Raw genomic sequence first — 17297 nt, forward strand, 5'->3', positions numbered from 1 at the left:
GTAGATAACACTGTTTTAATCTTTCAGTACATATAGTACTCTCCCTTTTCTCTTTCTTATTAAAATACTTATTGTTGTCCTTCAACTAGAGTATGAATGTGAGTGTTTTAATTTTAACTAACATGTAAAGGGAGTAACAGTGATCTGTTCTTGATGATCAGTTAGTAAAAACAAAGACCAGAGAATATCTCATTTATTAAAAGACATCATTGTTCTGAGAGAAGGAAATCTTTAAGTTGGTTTTGAGAAATGTCTCATTGTAAAATTTTTTTCCTGCATTTGAGTGGAGCTGTTCACCACACTGGTTGCTCCAGCCAAATGGTGCTCATAATCTGAAGATGGCTGATTAAACATATCAAAACCAGCCATGAGATGTTCTGTGATCTTGACAGTTTTACTAATTGATGCTTCTTTTTTAATGGCCTCATTTTTATCAGAATATTGAAATTGGTATTTTCCATAGCAACTGCTGCTTTTGTGGCAACACTGTAGGTCTCAGGGTTAAAAATGTTAGTCATATAGATGTGGGGAACAATGTGGCTGTAAGATTTTGAGTAACAAGGCACATTTTTTGTGACATATTTTCATTTATAACTTTTTTTTGTTTTGGTTCATTTTGCAGTAGTGTAAATAATCTTACATGACTTATGAGGATTAATCATATATGTTACACTATTTTATTGCACAACTAAAGACCAACTTCTGTAATGGAATGGCTGACAGGAGATAGTGCATTGAAAAGAATGTTTCTCTCAAAATTGGCACCATTTGGTGCTGTATTCCTCTTCTAATGCATTAATACATATTTATAGAAATTCATTGTTCTGAGAGAAGGAAATCTTTAAGTTGGTTCTGAGAAATGTCTCATTGTAAAATTTTTTCCTGTCAAGTAGTGGTCAAAATACTTCTTCAGAGCTAACAAACTAACGGGAAACACACACAGCTACATTGTTTGGTGCTGCAACCTTACTAGGTCATGCACATGACACAACTGGAATAGATTGTGCTAGTAGCTGCATACAATTATCTGAATTTGCAACTGAGAGGCAAGAAATATTTTGGGGGACATCATGCATTCCCTTCTTGGACATAAACAGAAAACTTCATGGATTTAATAACCAACTTACTTAGGGGTGCTGCTCCTTGGGTGCACAAGACTCTGGCCTGTGCCTGAGAATCATATTTCCTACAAGCAGAAGCAGAACAGAGTTAATCAAGCTGTGAGAAATGTGAAACTGAAACGTGCTCATACATTAACCGACAAAAGAAATAGACCAGCTGGCCTATGAAAAAAACGTGTGTTGTTGTTATAGGCAAAGTAAAAGCTACAGCTGATCTCATTGCCCCAGACTAATAACTGAATTGGAACTTCACATTACCTACAACTAAAATTGAACTGCAAACGAAACAGAGACTTATTGATTACTTCATGGGAGTAAACAACTGTAGCCACAAAAAATTCTATTTGAAGCATGTTAATTGCAATAGTATCCAAAAATCCATTAAGCGCATCAGATCATCATCTGCTGGACATGATGGCATTACAGTCCAAAAGAAAAAGCTTATTATTGACACACTATAGCCCACTACAGCAGATACCTTCAGCCACTCCTTAAATATGTGTTTTCCCTGAGGCATGCACAAAGGAACTAGTTAAGCCACTACCTAAAAAGTACATTCCCACAGCACCCTCTGATTATTGACATATTTTCATTCTTCTGTACCATTCAGAGCCTTAAAATATATACAGGGTGTCAATAATTAAAGTTCCAGGTTCAAAATTCTGTAGAAAGAGAACCACTGCAATGAATAATGTCAAATTTTAACAGCATATTACTAACGCAGTGTAAATGTCATGAAACAAAAACAAATTAATGAAAATTTTACCAGTAGATGGCACTGTAAGCATGTTAACGTAAATGGGGTTGGCTACAAATGATATATGAATTGCCATACGGTAGCTATGGTTTGAGTTGCTCATTACACCATCTGTACTGTTCCATGTGCATAACTGCACAACTTCAACAGTCAACAGTTGTGGCACTATTAGTTAGATAAGTCCATCCACCAAGGCAAGGTCATACTGGATTGGATGGAAAAAACAGGTTTTATTGTCCTGAGACCAAAAACCACATAAAAAGCAAAATTTCATTGATTTGTAATTGCCTTGGGGCCAAAAACTGCACAAAAAGGAAAATATCAGTTTCTGATTCTTTTGAGACAAGTTGAAATCAAGAAACAGCAAGTTCCACAACAGATCAGAGTGTCCAGAGGGTTATGTTCAAAATGCATTGTGCAGTGTGTGCCTTCGGTTCAGTTACATCCATAATTGGAGCACTGAACACAACATTTTTTGAATAACCCCACAGCAGGAAGTCCCATGGATTAAGATCAGGTGATCTAGATGGCCAGCCTGCAGATGGCTGATAATTCTTGCTTTTTCTAAAATGCCTCTGCAGCAGCTGCATCACTGGCTGTGCAGTGTGTGGAGCAGCGCTATCTTGCATAGAAGTGGTCCTACCCACACATCCACACTGTTGGTGTTGTAATAATGTGGGTGCACGAAAGACTCTCATAGTATTTACCAGTGATGGTACAGGCAACAGGACCTGTAGGACTCAAATCCTTGAAAAAATATGGCTCTACGTTAAGTGATGCCATCAGATAGCACCACAATATTGCTGTTACCTCTGCAGAGGAAGTGGTATGGGTTTGTGCATGTGCGGATTTTCCATTGTCCATATTCTGCATATTGATATGTCCTTGGATGTGGAAATGGGCTTTGTCTTCCACAGAATGGTCCATATCCATTCATAGTCCCCTTCCAAGTGGGCAAGGATTTCCAGCACAAGCAAATGTCTTTCTTGCAAGTCAGCAGGAAGCAACTCCTGAACATAGCAATGCAGGATGTTTCATACAACTTTATGCTTCATGCTCACAGGCATGTCCAGTGTTCTGGCAATTCCTCTTGTATTAGATGTTTGCACACCATCGTTTGACCCCTTCTACAACACTGTTGTTACATCATCAACAGATGTCACATCTGTTGCTTTTCTCCCTCTGCCACACTGGATTTCAAAAGAACACGTCTTTTCGAATGTTGTAATCAGTTTCTTTAGATCCTTGGCAGACAATGGACTGATGCCTTTTTTCATGCGCATGAGTGTCTGGAAGATCTGCAGGGCTACTGGAGCACAGTCACTGTTCTTGTAAAAGAGCTTTAACAGCAGTGTATGATCTTTCATGGAGACAGTCATGTTGCTACAATTTCACTCGTGCCTGACGTCTTGTCAGCAATGCATCATGTCCAGCACCACAGTGGATGCAAATAGTGTCAAGTATCCTCCAGGGTTTGGTGTTAGGCCCTATACTCTTTTCATTGTATATCAACGATGTGTCATCTGTTTTGTCCTATTGCAAATACCACAAATATGCTGACGACCTCCAGTTGTAACTAAGTGGAAAACCATTAAACCTGGAGACACCTGTCGAGAATCTCAATCCTGACCTGAGAGCACTATCAAAATGGACTCAGAATATAGGAAGAAGTGGTACTGGTTGGTCATTCTAGGCTCATTAGCTCAAAATATCGGGAATCCTTACCATCTTTAATCCTAAACGGGACACGTATCAACTTCTCTCCCTCATCAGAGAATCTAGGAGTAATAATAGATGGAAATCTAAATTTTACTCAGCACACAACTGCAGTGTGCAAGAAGGCATCAGCATCTCTCCATGCTCTACAAAAATATAAAAAGCTCTTCCCGCTTAACCTGAAAACGAAATTTGGACTAACACTTATACTTCCAATTATTGATTACAATGCTGTTATCTTGTAAGATCTCTTGCAGGAAAGCTCATAGCACCAGGAACTGGTTATGAACGCCTGTCTTTGTTATATCTGTGGTGTTTGACTCTTTGATCATGTTTCAACATCACATGCACTGCTATCATGGCTGGATGCAGGCAAGCACAGCGATTTTCATAACCCCCTCCCCCTCTTTCTTCTCTACAGTTTTACCAATATACACTGTTCCTCATATCTTTCCTTGACCTTAACACTCTTGTCTGAACAACATGGCAGAAATAACCATTCCCTTCAGAACAAAATCCTTTCGTCCCACTTAATCATTCAGCCACTTTCTAGGAGTCCTTCTCACAAGGGAACCTCCCCATCACTTCCCCCTCGGATTTAGTTATAAGTTGGCACAGTGGATAAGACTTGAAAAACTGAACACAGATCAATCGAGAAAACAGGAAGTAGTTGTGTGGAACTATGAAAAAATAAGCAAAATATACAAACAGAGTAATCCATGCGCAAGATAGGCAACATCAAGGATTGACTCAACTCAGAAGCGCCGTGGTCCCGTGGTTAGCGTGAGCAGTTGCGCAATGAGAGGTCCTTGGTTCAAGTCTTCCTTCGAGCGAAAAGTTTAATTTTTTATTTTCAGACAATTACCAAAGTTCAGGCACTCTCACATAATCAACTTCGTTCTCTGAAATTCCAGGACACGTTCAGATTTGCTTGGACATATGCAGGATTTGACGGTCTACACAAGGAAAAATTTGAAAATGTTAAAAACATATGTTTTGACAGAGCACAGGGAAAAGTGTGCGACTGTGAAACTGTTGGATTCATTTGTTGCAGTTTATGTGACAAACTCATGTTTTCATCACTTTTTTGGGAGTAATTATCACATCCACAAGAAAACCTAAATCGGGCAACGTAGAAGAATCTTTTTACCCATTCGCCAAGTGTACAAGTTATGTGGGTCGACAACATATTCCTGTCATGTGATGCACATGCCGTCACCAGTGTCATATAGAATATATCAGACGTGTTTTCCTGTGGAGGAATCGGTTGACCTATGACCTTGCGATCAAATGTTTTCGGTTCCTATTGAAGAGGCACGACATTTTGTCTACTAATCGCACGGTTTTGCGGTGCTGTCGCAAAACACAGACACTAAACTTATTATAGTGAACAGACTTGTCAATGAATGAACGGACAGATCATAGCTACGCGAAAATAAAGCAAGTAAACTTTTCACTCGAGGGGAGACTTGAACCAAGGACCTCTCGTTCCACAGCTGCTCACGCTAACCACGGGACCACAGCGCTCCTGAGCTCAGATTATCCTTGATGTTGCCTATCTTTGCATGGACTACTCAGTTTGTATATTTTGCTTATTTTTTCATAGTTCCATACAACTTCTTCCTGTTTTCTCGATTGATCTATGTTCAGTTCTTCAAGGCCTATCCACTGTGCCAACTTATAACTAAATCTGAGGGGGGTGCGATGGGGAGGTTCCCTTGACAGTAGCAATAACCTGACTCTGGAATGAGGGGGGTGCGATGGGGAGGTTCCCTTGTCAGTAGCAATAACCTGACTCTGGAATAACCTCACACATTGTATTAGAGTACTGAGAGGGCAGTTAATGTCATATCTACTGAAGGAACAATGATGACTACCATTGTCCCTGTATGCACTCATTACCCATGACATCCTTATTTCCAACTAGATCTTCCTCATTTCCCAGCATTTTTCAGTGATGCAGTCTCCTTAAATTTCTGTTTCCCAAGACTCACTATATCAGAAATCATCTATTTTTATAGACCTGTAAATTCTTTTTATGTTTGCCATTGTCATCATCATCATCATCATTATTATTATTACTATTAAAGTTTGATCCATGAATGATGGCATTCACGCATGTTGAGGCATGGACAAGGGTTGTGTTGGTGATGATTCCAAGTGATAGTATGCGCATGTGTGTGCTTTCTCCTTGACAAAAGCATATATCCTGCAAATTATGTCTCTAGTTTGCTTGTGCAGAATGTATCACTTATCACCACCATCAACCATGACAACTCACAACAAATGGCATAAAAATTCAACAAAGAACTTGCTACGGTAACACTTAAAGCTTGCATTAGCTACAGCATTCAGAGCAGAGTGCTTGGATCACTACTGAACTCTCATTTGCCGTCAGAGAATGCGTGGTGTAGGTGTGCATAACAAGCCTAAACTCAACCACCATCATTCGTGACTCCAACTATAGCGGTGATAGTACTAGCAGCAGCAGCAGCAGCAGTAGAAGTACTGCCAGCGTTAACATTATTAGTTCATAATCAGTATTATTTACACACATCACATCATATCATATCATTTTAATACTCTTTGTCAGATTAAAATTGTTATTTTATAGGTAACTATGATGTAAAAAAGATATTGTATGTGTTGAACCATGTCCGATGTAAGAGAGGGCCTGATGGCCCTAATCAGATCAGGTTAAATAAATAAATACATATCTTGCACCTGTATCTTGCATATCCCATTTGCCAAGGGGTTTGTGGTAGATGTGCCATAAGGATGGACCTGCATATTTTGTACATTTCTTGGGTGGCAGAACAACATTTTGGGGGAGGTGGGAATAGTACTCATCATTTCAGTGAAAGGTAGGGGAAGCCTACATGGAGTTTAGTTGTTCCTGTTCATGGTGAAATTGGGCAACTGGAGGGAGAGTCATCTTTTACAGATGGTTCTTGAGTGCTGTTGGAGATGTAGGGCATGTGTGAATGTGGAACTGGAACGCTACTTTTTAGGGGCATGTAAAGAGATTGAAATTATTGTGAAGCTTTTAGACACTGTCCTTCTTTGAAGCTCACAGGCTAACAAAACACTCAGATAAGAATGTATGGCTACATTGTTGTAACAGTTTCATTGTCCCATGTGGCAGACTGATTGGGGTGAAGGGTTGTTTGAGATAGGGTGTTGAGAGAAATAAGGTGGAGTGAAGTGTAGTAACAGTGAAATGGGGTAGAAATTTGGCACCAATGAGTAGCAAATGGGGTCCATGTTCCATCTGGTACACACAGTAGGGCTGTGTGTGTTAGATACTCAAGATTTGCTTGCTATGATCTTTTCTCTTCACAAATTCATGCTGGTAGTTGATTCTACATGTACTTTCTCATTTGGAGTTGATATGCTTTTGCTTCCATTGAGCCAGATTTGAAAAAAAACTCTTCCACTTAAAGCAAAAAGCAAATCAAGATGATATGATGATTCTTCCTTAAAATGTTCTATATAGAAGTGGTAGCCCTGGTTCCTGTCAGACCTTGTGAAGTTAAGTGCTGTGAGACTTGGCTAGAACTTGGTTTGGTCACCGTCCAGATTTGCTGAGTGCTGTTGGCGAGCAGGGTGCACTCATGTCATGTGGGACCAGTTGAGGACTACTTGATTGTGATGTAGTGGCACTGGTCACAAAAATTGATAAGAATCAGGAGTGTGGTGGTCTGATCATGTGCCCCTCTGTATCTGCATCTGGTGATACCTAAGGGCTGAGGATGACACAGCAGCTGGTCAGTACTGTTGGGCCTCCCAAGACCTGTTCGGATGGTGTTTGTTTGTTTATATACAGAAGTTTATTATGATTGCCAAGAGTGATGTACCTGTAGCAATCACCATGTTCATAAATAAAGACACACTAACAGGGAGGTGTTTAGAGGTCCAGATATGGCCAAGCATGTAACCTGTTTCAGAAGTGGATTTATGTTTGACAAGTAGGTGTACCACAGGTACAAATAGTAGTAATTAAGTTGAAAGAGAGACTGCATCAAAAACTATGTTTACATCATTTCTGAAATTGTCTGGTTTCTGTATGTTTCTTAGGATATTCCCTTGAATGACTTGGACACAATTATTAGTTTGGTTGCCTGCTTGTCTCTCCTCTCTGTGAGGCTGTGACCAATGTGAAATTTTTGCTTTTGTTCGTACTTCATCTGTATGAGTGAAAAAAGAACTGTCTCAATAAGAAAAAAGGATAATGGCAGTCTTATGCATGAGGTATTATATTTAGCTTTTACTGGAGTTATACAATTTTTTCTTTCAAAGTTACAAAACTATGCTGTATTGAACATCCAGTATCTCTGATAAAGCTTAGTTGCTTGTGCAGTATCAGATTCAGATATTTTTCTAAGTTTATGTTGTCAGAGTGTCATATTGAAATTCCCTGTTGTGTGTGACTGAATCTGTACACGATTATAAAATTTAAGCTTATAATGAACGAGCTGCATATTTGCCTACTCTTTACATTGCATTTATACAGTCACCTAACATACAAGGCTGGAACCTTCAACATCACAGTGCGTCAGCAATCGTTGGTTAATATATTAAAAAACTAAAAACCCTTTTTGATTGCAAAATCGAGGCGGGTTTTTAGTTTTTTAATATACACGGCTGGAGCGTATTCCTTGCTTTTGGAAGAAATGTATGTGAGTGATGAAACTTCCTGGTAGATTAAAACTGTGCAGAGCAAACTCAAACCTAACTCAGTCCCTTTCGTGTACAGTGCTCTTACAAATATTGTTATCCACCTGCAACTCAATACCTGACCTCAGATGTTCACTTTTTCTGGTAGTTATCTCCAAATTTTCAAACTTAACTATGTCAGGTAATGTATTTACACAAGGCAGTTTTTGCTTACATCTTGCTGCTGTGATCAGAAATAATTGAATGCTGTGTAACTACTACACACTGGTGTTGTTCCACTTTGTTTTGAATTATTATACCTCAGCTAGGCATCACTTCACAAGCAGCCTGTTTGTGCAAATATAGTGAAATTAATTTTGTATTACTTGTTCTACTTGCAGGCTTGCACTTCAAAAGAAGGCACTGTTTTTTTGGTCCACTGGCACACACACATCCAGATTTTCCCGATTATTAAGTTCTTCAGAAGTTTCGACAGCTTTGCGACCATTTTATTTTTCTGTGCATCCTGACCTCTTTGGTCAGTATCCAACTGAGAGGGTAAGATTAGCTGTTTTTTTTTCTGTGAATTTTTCATGTCATTAAGTGTAAATTAAAAGCAGGTTGTTTCTAGGTTGACAGATGACACAGTGAATAGCAAATAGCAAACATAGAACAAAATTGTTGAATGTGTTGGTATTATAGGTGTCAGATTCTGAATTAATAGCACTCTCTGGTTACTCTTTTTTGTTTTTTTAAGAAGATTTTTCTAAATCAAAAGAGTAATATTTTTGGTGTTTTGTATGATACATGCTTGGGTTCTTGTTGATATATTTGTGTTAATAATGATTTTAGTTACTTACTCTTAATTCAAAGATGATCCCTTTGTTTAGAACTATGTATGAAAATTGGTTATTATTATTGTGTTGGAAAGTGAGAAAATGTTGCAGTTTTTCAGGGAAGAGCAGTCAGAGTGCCATTTAAAGTGCAGCAAAGCTATACTGGAGAAAATAATTAGGGATGAGATGAGATATCATACAATACATATTAGGCAAATTTTTAATTAATCCAGATGCCATTCAACAAATATAGTACAACATATGGGACTGTAGTAGTAAGGGTACTCCGAAAATCATTTCTTAATGACTTTAATATTACAGGGCAGCATTTTCCAACAATGTAATTGCAAAACAACAGCCAAAGAGTCACATTTATACTCAACCAATATAATATTGTCGATGATTAAACAATGCAGCGTAACTGACGAATTGCTGATTTTTTATTTTTCAGTCGGATGATGTTGTTGACCATATGCGCATCTGCTCTTAATGCCATAATGCCAAATTTTTAGTTATTTGCCATGAAAAAATTATCTAAAACAATACCGTGTATGTGACAAAATAAAAAAATAAATAGATGGTAATACTGCGGAACTGTAGAGAATTAAATACCGCGTATCTGTAAACAATACCGTGTAAATACAAAAGCGCGCTCAGCCACAGCACATTGTTACTGGCTTATTACGTATTTAACAGTGCTCGGAAGTGGTTCCTTGCTTGTAGCTTCATTCATGATAATGGACAGCGATGTACATGATGATCTTTTTACTGAAGAACAAACTGTTTCTCAGCTGAAATCAGCTTATGAAAGCGGAGAATCGTTTCTGAGAGTGACTGACAGTGGTAAGAAAATTGTTTTATTATTCACCTTTGAATGTTAGTAGCACTGCAAGTGTCTTATTGTGATATAAATCAGAAAGCCCCCCACTTCACTTGTTCTGTGCCTTATTCATTTCTGCCAAAGGTTTGTAGACCATCCACTTTCTTGTAGGATCTCACATAAACGCAGAACAAGCAATAGGTGAGAAAATTCGTAATGAGGAAGTTACATTTACTGAAGAAGAATTAATTTCGTATATTGGGTTCTCGATTACTGTTCCTGCAACATCTAATGACGCAGGTAAATTTTCTTGGGGTTATTGTTAATAGTATTACTGATGCTGTTGTTCTCATAAATACATGAGTTTGAGCTTCATCTTTGTCTGCTTAAATTAATTTATAAATATTTTTCCATCTAGAAACTTCAGTGGCTGTATCCAATAATGCTCAAAATGACACCTCAGTCACAGTTTCCACTAGTGATGGCAGTACTTCACACTCATTGCTATGCGATGGTGCTCATTGTTTGCCAAACACTCTGGATAATTATTGGAAGATTATGGGAGCAATAATGATGCTGACAGTGAAGGCCAAGAATTTTATTGTGACTTAAGCAGTGTCAGGAAAAGGAAGTCTAAACCTCATCCTGAAGATTGGAAGAAAAATGCCAATAAAATTATGAGAATGCGTGGACAAACATGTATTGGTTACAAAAGAAGTCGAATTGGTAAAATCACTCATGATACTCCGAGAGAGGCACAAAAATTAGGTCCAACATTTACTTCGAAGATGCACCAGAGATCTGTTCAAAGGAAGTGTCATCAGTTTTCTGCTGATGATAGGCGGGCAGTATTTTAACACATTCTGGGTAACTATGTCATGGGATTATAGGAGGGATTATGTTATAAACCTTGTGGACATAATTCCAACCACATGTCCGGGAAAAACACTGGCGAATCCAGCTGAAAAGGGATGCACATTTATCATTTGAAAAATGGGCTGGGTAAACATAAAGTATGCAAAAAGATCTTTCTCAATACTCTTGGTATTAAGGAATGGACTTTGATATTGGCTGTAGTTGCATCAAATTTTGATCTTCCAGTATGTGAAGTTGTATAGTTGCTCTCACAAATTGCAAAAGTTTCTTTAATACTGCGGGTCGTATGCACCTTCACTGTCACAACTTTTTGATCTTCAACTGTTACAGTTATAATATCTTTTTTGTTGACACTCTGGTGAGAACAGTCCTATTTATCTTCCAGATGAAATGACTGCATTATTTGAATTTGCTCTCATAAACTGCCCTCTTCCCTTTTTGCTTCGACTCCTGTGGATCTAGTCGAGGCATAGTCCATATCAGTTCAGGCAGGCCAAGAAAAAATCTTACCTTCATAGTCTTGGATGTTATTGAATTTAGCATATGTTAAAATGAAGGACTAAGTTTTCTCCAAAAACATTTCCACTCCGAGATACAGCCTCCCAAAGATGACACTGCACATACCATTTTTAAGATGTGAATTTTGGAAAAATTCTATATATTTAAACAAAGATTCCAAGACTTACCAAGCGGGAAAGCGCCGGTAGATAGGCACAATGAATAAAACACACAAACACACACACAGAATTTCGAGCTTTCGCAACCGGTGGCTGCTTCATCAGGAAAGAGGGAAGGAAAAGGAAAGATGAAAGGATGTGGGTTTTAAGGGAGAGGGTAAGGAGTCATTCCAATCCCGGGAGTGGAAAGACTTACCTTAGGGGGAAAAAAGGATAGGTATATACTCGTGCGCACACACACACTCACTCACATATCCATCCATACATACACAGACACAAGCAGACATATTTAAAGGCATTAAAGGCATTTCCATTTTATTTACAAGAAACTTCCACATGGGAAAAATATATTAAAAACAAAGATTCCAAGACTTACCAAGCGGGAAAGCGCCGGCAGACAGGCACATGAACAAAACACACAAACACACACACAGAATTAGAGCTTTCGCAACTGGCAGTTGCTTCGTCAGGAAAGAGGGAAGGAGAGGGAAAAATGAAAGGATGTGGGTTTTAAGGGAGAGGAGTGTTTGTGTGTTTTGTTCATGTGCCTGTCTGCCGGCGCTTTCCCGCTTGGTAAGTCTTGGAATCTTTGTTTTTAATATATTTTTTCCCATGTGGAAGTTTCTCTCTATTATATATATATATATATATATATATATATATATATATATATATTGCTTCATGTTTACAAAGAAATCCTCCATTTGGAATAGTCTGTCAAAGTTGTTTTACCATAGCATTTATAATTTACAGAAAAGAAATTTTCAAAATTGCCAATCCATTAAATTTTGATTTTTTTCTGTTTATTAGTACCATATAGTTTTACATTCCCTGAAAACAAGAGCTTCCACTTTTATGTTGAACAGGTTTTATAAACAATTGAAATTTTTACCATACATGAAGCCTGTTTTATTACCACATTATCACATAACAGGCTCATAAAAATCAAAACCTAGCCTTATTTAACATAATTTTAGTTTTGAAAAATGAGTAAGAGACTCAATTTTCAAATATTTTAAATGGTTCCAAAATGTATGTGAAAGGTCCAAAGACTTACAGGTTTCAATTTATACAACTTCCGTGCACTCTGTTTTGTACTGAAATCAGACAGTCAGTGAACTAAAACCTGGTTCCACTCCTTCAGTATCTTCCTTTGACATAAAGTGATGCCTTCCTGTTGAATTAATAGGAACCGGAGCACTTACAATCTTCAAAACATTGTGAACAGGAAGTGAGCACTGATGACGTTGTTGCTGTCCTTCAGCTGGAAAATATATCCAGCAGCTGGTCCAAGTGGTAGCATAAAGTTCACTACAATTTAACTCATAAATGGTGTCTGTTATCTTTGCAATCTACCAGTCACAGTCATACACACACACACCACAAACAACCTCCTTCTCTGGTTGTGAATCTGAATATTATCCTGCTGTTTCTGAGGCGTTGGCCAAATGAACGAAATTACTTTTTTCTTGCTCTTTAAAATGCATGCAATATGAGTTCACCCATCACTTAGAGTCCAAAAATGTCTTCTGAATTCCTTACACAAGAGTAGTTTTTCTGCTCACGGAATTCTTCGATTTCCTCTTTGGACAAAAGAATGAGGGCTTTGGATGTGTAAGTTTTCACGACTCTCGTAAAATCTTCAGCATTCCGAATCACAGCTGTATATGATCTGGAAAGGTTACGTTTTGTAGCATGGTGCTTCAGCAGGCATCCTACACCATTGCAAAGCCCCTTCCCATGGCCAGTAGCACTGTATACCCTGTCAGTTGGCACAATATACCCTTAGACTTCAAGAAGAATATAATAATTCCAATCCCAAAGAAAGCAGGTGCTGACAGATGTGAAAATTACTGAACAATCAGTTTAATAAGTCACAGATGCAAAATACTAATGCGAATTCTTTAGAGACGAATGGAAAAACTGGTAGAAGTGGACCTCGCGGAAGATCAATTTGGATTGGAACATGTGAGGCAATACTGACCCTACGACTTACCTTATAAGCTAGATTAAGGAAAGGCAAACCTATGTTTCTAGCATTTGTAGACTTAAAGAAAGCTTTTGAGAATGTTGACTGGAATACTCTTTCAAATTCTGAAGGTGGCAGGGGTAAAATACAGGGAGCAAAAGGCTATTTACAATATGTACAGAAACCAGACGGCAGTTATAAGAGTCGAGGGGCATATAAGGGAAGCAGTGGTTGGGAAGGGAGTGAGACAGGGTTGTAGCCTCTCCCTGATGTTATTCAATCTGTATATTGAGCAAGCAGTGAAGGAAACAAAAGAAAAATTCGGAGTAGGTATTAAAATGCATGGAGAAGAAATAAAAACATTGAGGTTTGCCGATGACATTGTAATTCTGTCAGAGACAGCAAAAGACTTGGAAGAGCAGTTGAACGGAGTGGATAGTGTCTTGAAAGGAGGATATAAAATGAACATCAACAAAAGCAAAATGAGGATAATGGAATGTAGTTGAATTAAGTCGGGTGATGCTGAGGGTATTAGATCAGGAAATGACACACTTAAAGTAGTAAAGGAGTTTTTCTATTTGGGGAGCAAAATAACTGATGATGGTTGAAGTAGAAAGGATATAAAATGTAGACTGGCAATATCAAGGAAAGTGCTTCTGAAGAAGAGAAATTTGTTAATTTCGAGTATAGATGTACGTGTCAGGAAGTCGTTTCTGAAAGTATTTGTATGGAGCGTAACTATGTATGGAAGTGAAACATGGACGATAAATAGTTTGGACAAGAAAAGAATAGAAGCTTTTGAAATGTGGTGCTACAGAAGAATGCTGAAGATTAGATGGGTAGATCATATAACTAAGAAGAAGGATCGATTGGTAGGACATGTTCTGAGGCATCAAGGGATCACCAATTTAGTATTGGAGGGAAGCGTAGAGGGTAAAAATCATAGAGGGAGACCAAGAGATGAATACACTAAACAGATTCAGAAGGATGTAGGTTGCAGTAGGTATTGGGAGATGAAGAATCTTGCACAGGATAGAGTAGCATGGAGAGCTGCATCAAACCAGTCTCATGACTGAAGACGACAACAACAACAACAACAACAACAACAAGTGTGCTGTCATTGTGCCACAAGATGCTTTTATGACAGAGTATTGCGTGTTGAAATCTGACACTGTATGCCTATCCCTATTAATTATATAGTATGTTTCCTTGATTGTGGATACAGAAAACATAACCAGCATATATATTGTACAATAATGCGTGTGTAACCATTGTTTACCAGTTAAACTTTTTCTTTGGTGTGGAATTGAAATAAAAAATGTGAGGAGTCATTGGAAGTGTGATCAGAGATAATTGCTCGGCAGATGTTCCAATTCCATGGACCCTATTTGATACCATTGTATCTTTGCATGGCTATAATACATTTGTGAATTCTGATGATGACTACTTATTGACATGGCGAGGACAAGTCATCAGTCTTTAATGGAACAGTATTTTCAATGGTGTGCATGATTCAAGTGACATTGGGCTAGCACTCAGGAGGAGCAGTGTTGTGTAAAGTATAAACTTTCTATTGTTGCGCCTAGTAGGGAATTGTCATGACCGTAATTGTCGACTTGCTCAGTAGCTAACAGCATTGAGAGAATTTCGGCACAAGTTTGTCCAGTTTCTCGTGCAAGATTATAAACTAGCGACGGTTTTTGTATAACTGTGTATTGTGTGGGGTGATTTTGGACAATGCCAAGAACGTATAAGAGTAGGAGAGGTGCTACAGTACAGTGTAATTATGGCCCAGAACTTTTAGATAAAGCTGTTCGTGATATTCAGAGTGGTAAATTATTGAACAGAAAAGTGTGTGATTTGTATGCTATATGTAAATCAACTCTACAAAATAAAGTGCAGAAAGCACATCCGAAAAAAATGGGAGGACAGCCAGTGTTAAATAAAGAAGAAGAAGAAGAAGAAGAAGAAGAAGAAGAAATGTTGAAGCAAGGTATCTTGAGGGCTGCACATTGGGGGATTTCCCTTCTCTAAACTGGATATTAGACATTTAATTAAAGGCTACCTTGATAAATCTGGCCGAAAAGAAAAGAAATTTCATAATAATTTGCCAGGAGAAGAATGGGTGCATTTGTTCCCCAAACGACAGTCAGATCTTTCCGTTCGCTTAAGTGAAAATATTAAGCGAGCTCGTGCCAAACTTATCTGTAACATATAAAATTCATTATATCATTCCATATCACTTGTTCATAACAAAGGGCTACCTTAAAATGTGTAAAATGTCAACAAAATCAAATAAAAAACATGTAGAATTTTAAAAAAAAGGCAGTAACTGTCCGAATTTGCCCTCTATATGCTGTAGATTTAAAAAACACTTGCGTCCGAAATCACCCCAATCCATGGGGTGACTTTAGACATTTTATTTAACTGTCTCAGATAAATATACCTTCACGTAAGGTTTCTGGTTCTGGGATATTTTATTTGTTACACATATATCTTACCACTTCCATAACAATCAATTTAATCTAACAATATATACGAAAATTACAACCAAAATAACGACAAAACCGTCCGAAATTACCCCATTTGACGGTTCTTCTGTATTTTTCCAGAATCAATTATGTACTCGCTTAGAAGGTTCGTTTGGAAAAAAATACTGCTAATTTCATTTCCCATCCTTGTCCCATCCAAATTTTTACTCTGATGTTAATGATTCTTGTCATTCTTGGGATGCTAAACTTATTTTCCTTATTTTTCAAACAGGAAAGCTGACAGTACATATCATTGTTTGGGGGAAAGGGGGAGGGCTATGTTCCTTAGAGGCTTCTTGTTTGAATATAGACCACCTTCCATATCTGCACACACCTTTGCCTCTGAACCAGTATTCAATCCAGATGCTACTGGTGATACTGGAATTACTACTTGAATAACCTGAGTGACTGGTGGCAGCATTGGCCCCACAGTGAACTCCAGCATAAAGAGACAAGAGACCTAAGGTCCACAGAAGTCACAAGTAGCTGGCACTGAGCCATGTAGTCTGGCGATGGCCTATTGGTGTCTTGTGCAGGTAGAGTGTGAATGCATAATGGGGCTAAAACACCCTTTGTTTTCTAACTGGTTGCAATGGTTACTGACTTGATCTGTATGCAGTTGATGTATGTAGCTACAAATATGGTGACCATTTGCAGAGACCACAAATTTGGGGTGGCTAAAAGACTTAACATAGTGCTGAGCGTCTGTCTGTATGTCTGCCCAAAACATCAGCATGTCCAGACATCTCTTCTGTGACTGTATCACGTGGGGTAATGCTTGCGAGGTTTCTGATATGTTTCCTACAACAGATGAGGATAGTACAGGAGACCACAGAAAGAAGGTTCCCACTGGTATGTGGTCTTCCCACCAGTGCCTTCCTGTAAGTACTCATAAATAGGACATTGATGTCAGTGACAAAGATCCTTGCATTGTCTTGAGTATGGGTGCCATGAACACCATAATCATCATCTTAAATTGAGACTGCAGTCATGCAGCACACACTGTTTTAGATGCAGAAACTGCCATTACTTCTGTGATGTGAACTGTAGGCTATTATTTGCTATGTTACATTGTTCCCAGGGCAAACATTTATTATGACATCACCACCACAAATGTGGCCTCTATCATGATTGATACCATAAGGTGATGAAAGGGAACATTGAAAATGTATCCATCGTGGCAAGTGACAGTGCATTCAAAAATAGATCTGTGAAATCAAAAATGTAGGCATTCCATGGTTCGTGTTTTGTAGGTCACTGTTTGCTGAGAGTTCCAGAGGGAGCATTAGGCAGTGGTTGACTAGAACATGGGAAAGGAATACAGTAGAAGACAGATGG

The 17297-nt window shown here is 38.3% G+C and overlaps 1 protein-coding gene across 3 annotated transcripts in view; it reads left to right on the forward strand.

The window, feature by feature from the left end:
- LOC126334665 (T-cell activation inhibitor, mitochondrial-like) overlaps window positions 1-17297 on the forward strand; it is a 304598-nt gene that overhangs the window by 17157 nt on the left and 270144 nt on the right. For 2 of the 3 annotated variants that reach the window (XM_049997127.1, XM_049997126.1), the window contains exon 2: window positions 8652-8808. The exons of the other annotated variant lie outside the window; for it this stretch is intronic. In XM_049997127.1, coding sequence (XP_049853084.1) covers window positions 8652-8808 — 157 coding nt within the window. The remainder of the gene's footprint in view (window positions 1-8651; window positions 8809-17297) is intronic. 3 annotated transcript variants of the gene reach the window in all.

Source organism: Schistocerca gregaria, chromosome 2 (genome assembly GCF_023897955.1).
Source record: "Schistocerca gregaria isolate iqSchGreg1 chromosome 2, iqSchGreg1.2, whole genome shotgun sequence".
Taxonomy (NCBI): domain Eukaryota; kingdom Metazoa; phylum Arthropoda; class Insecta; order Orthoptera; family Acrididae; genus Schistocerca; species Schistocerca gregaria.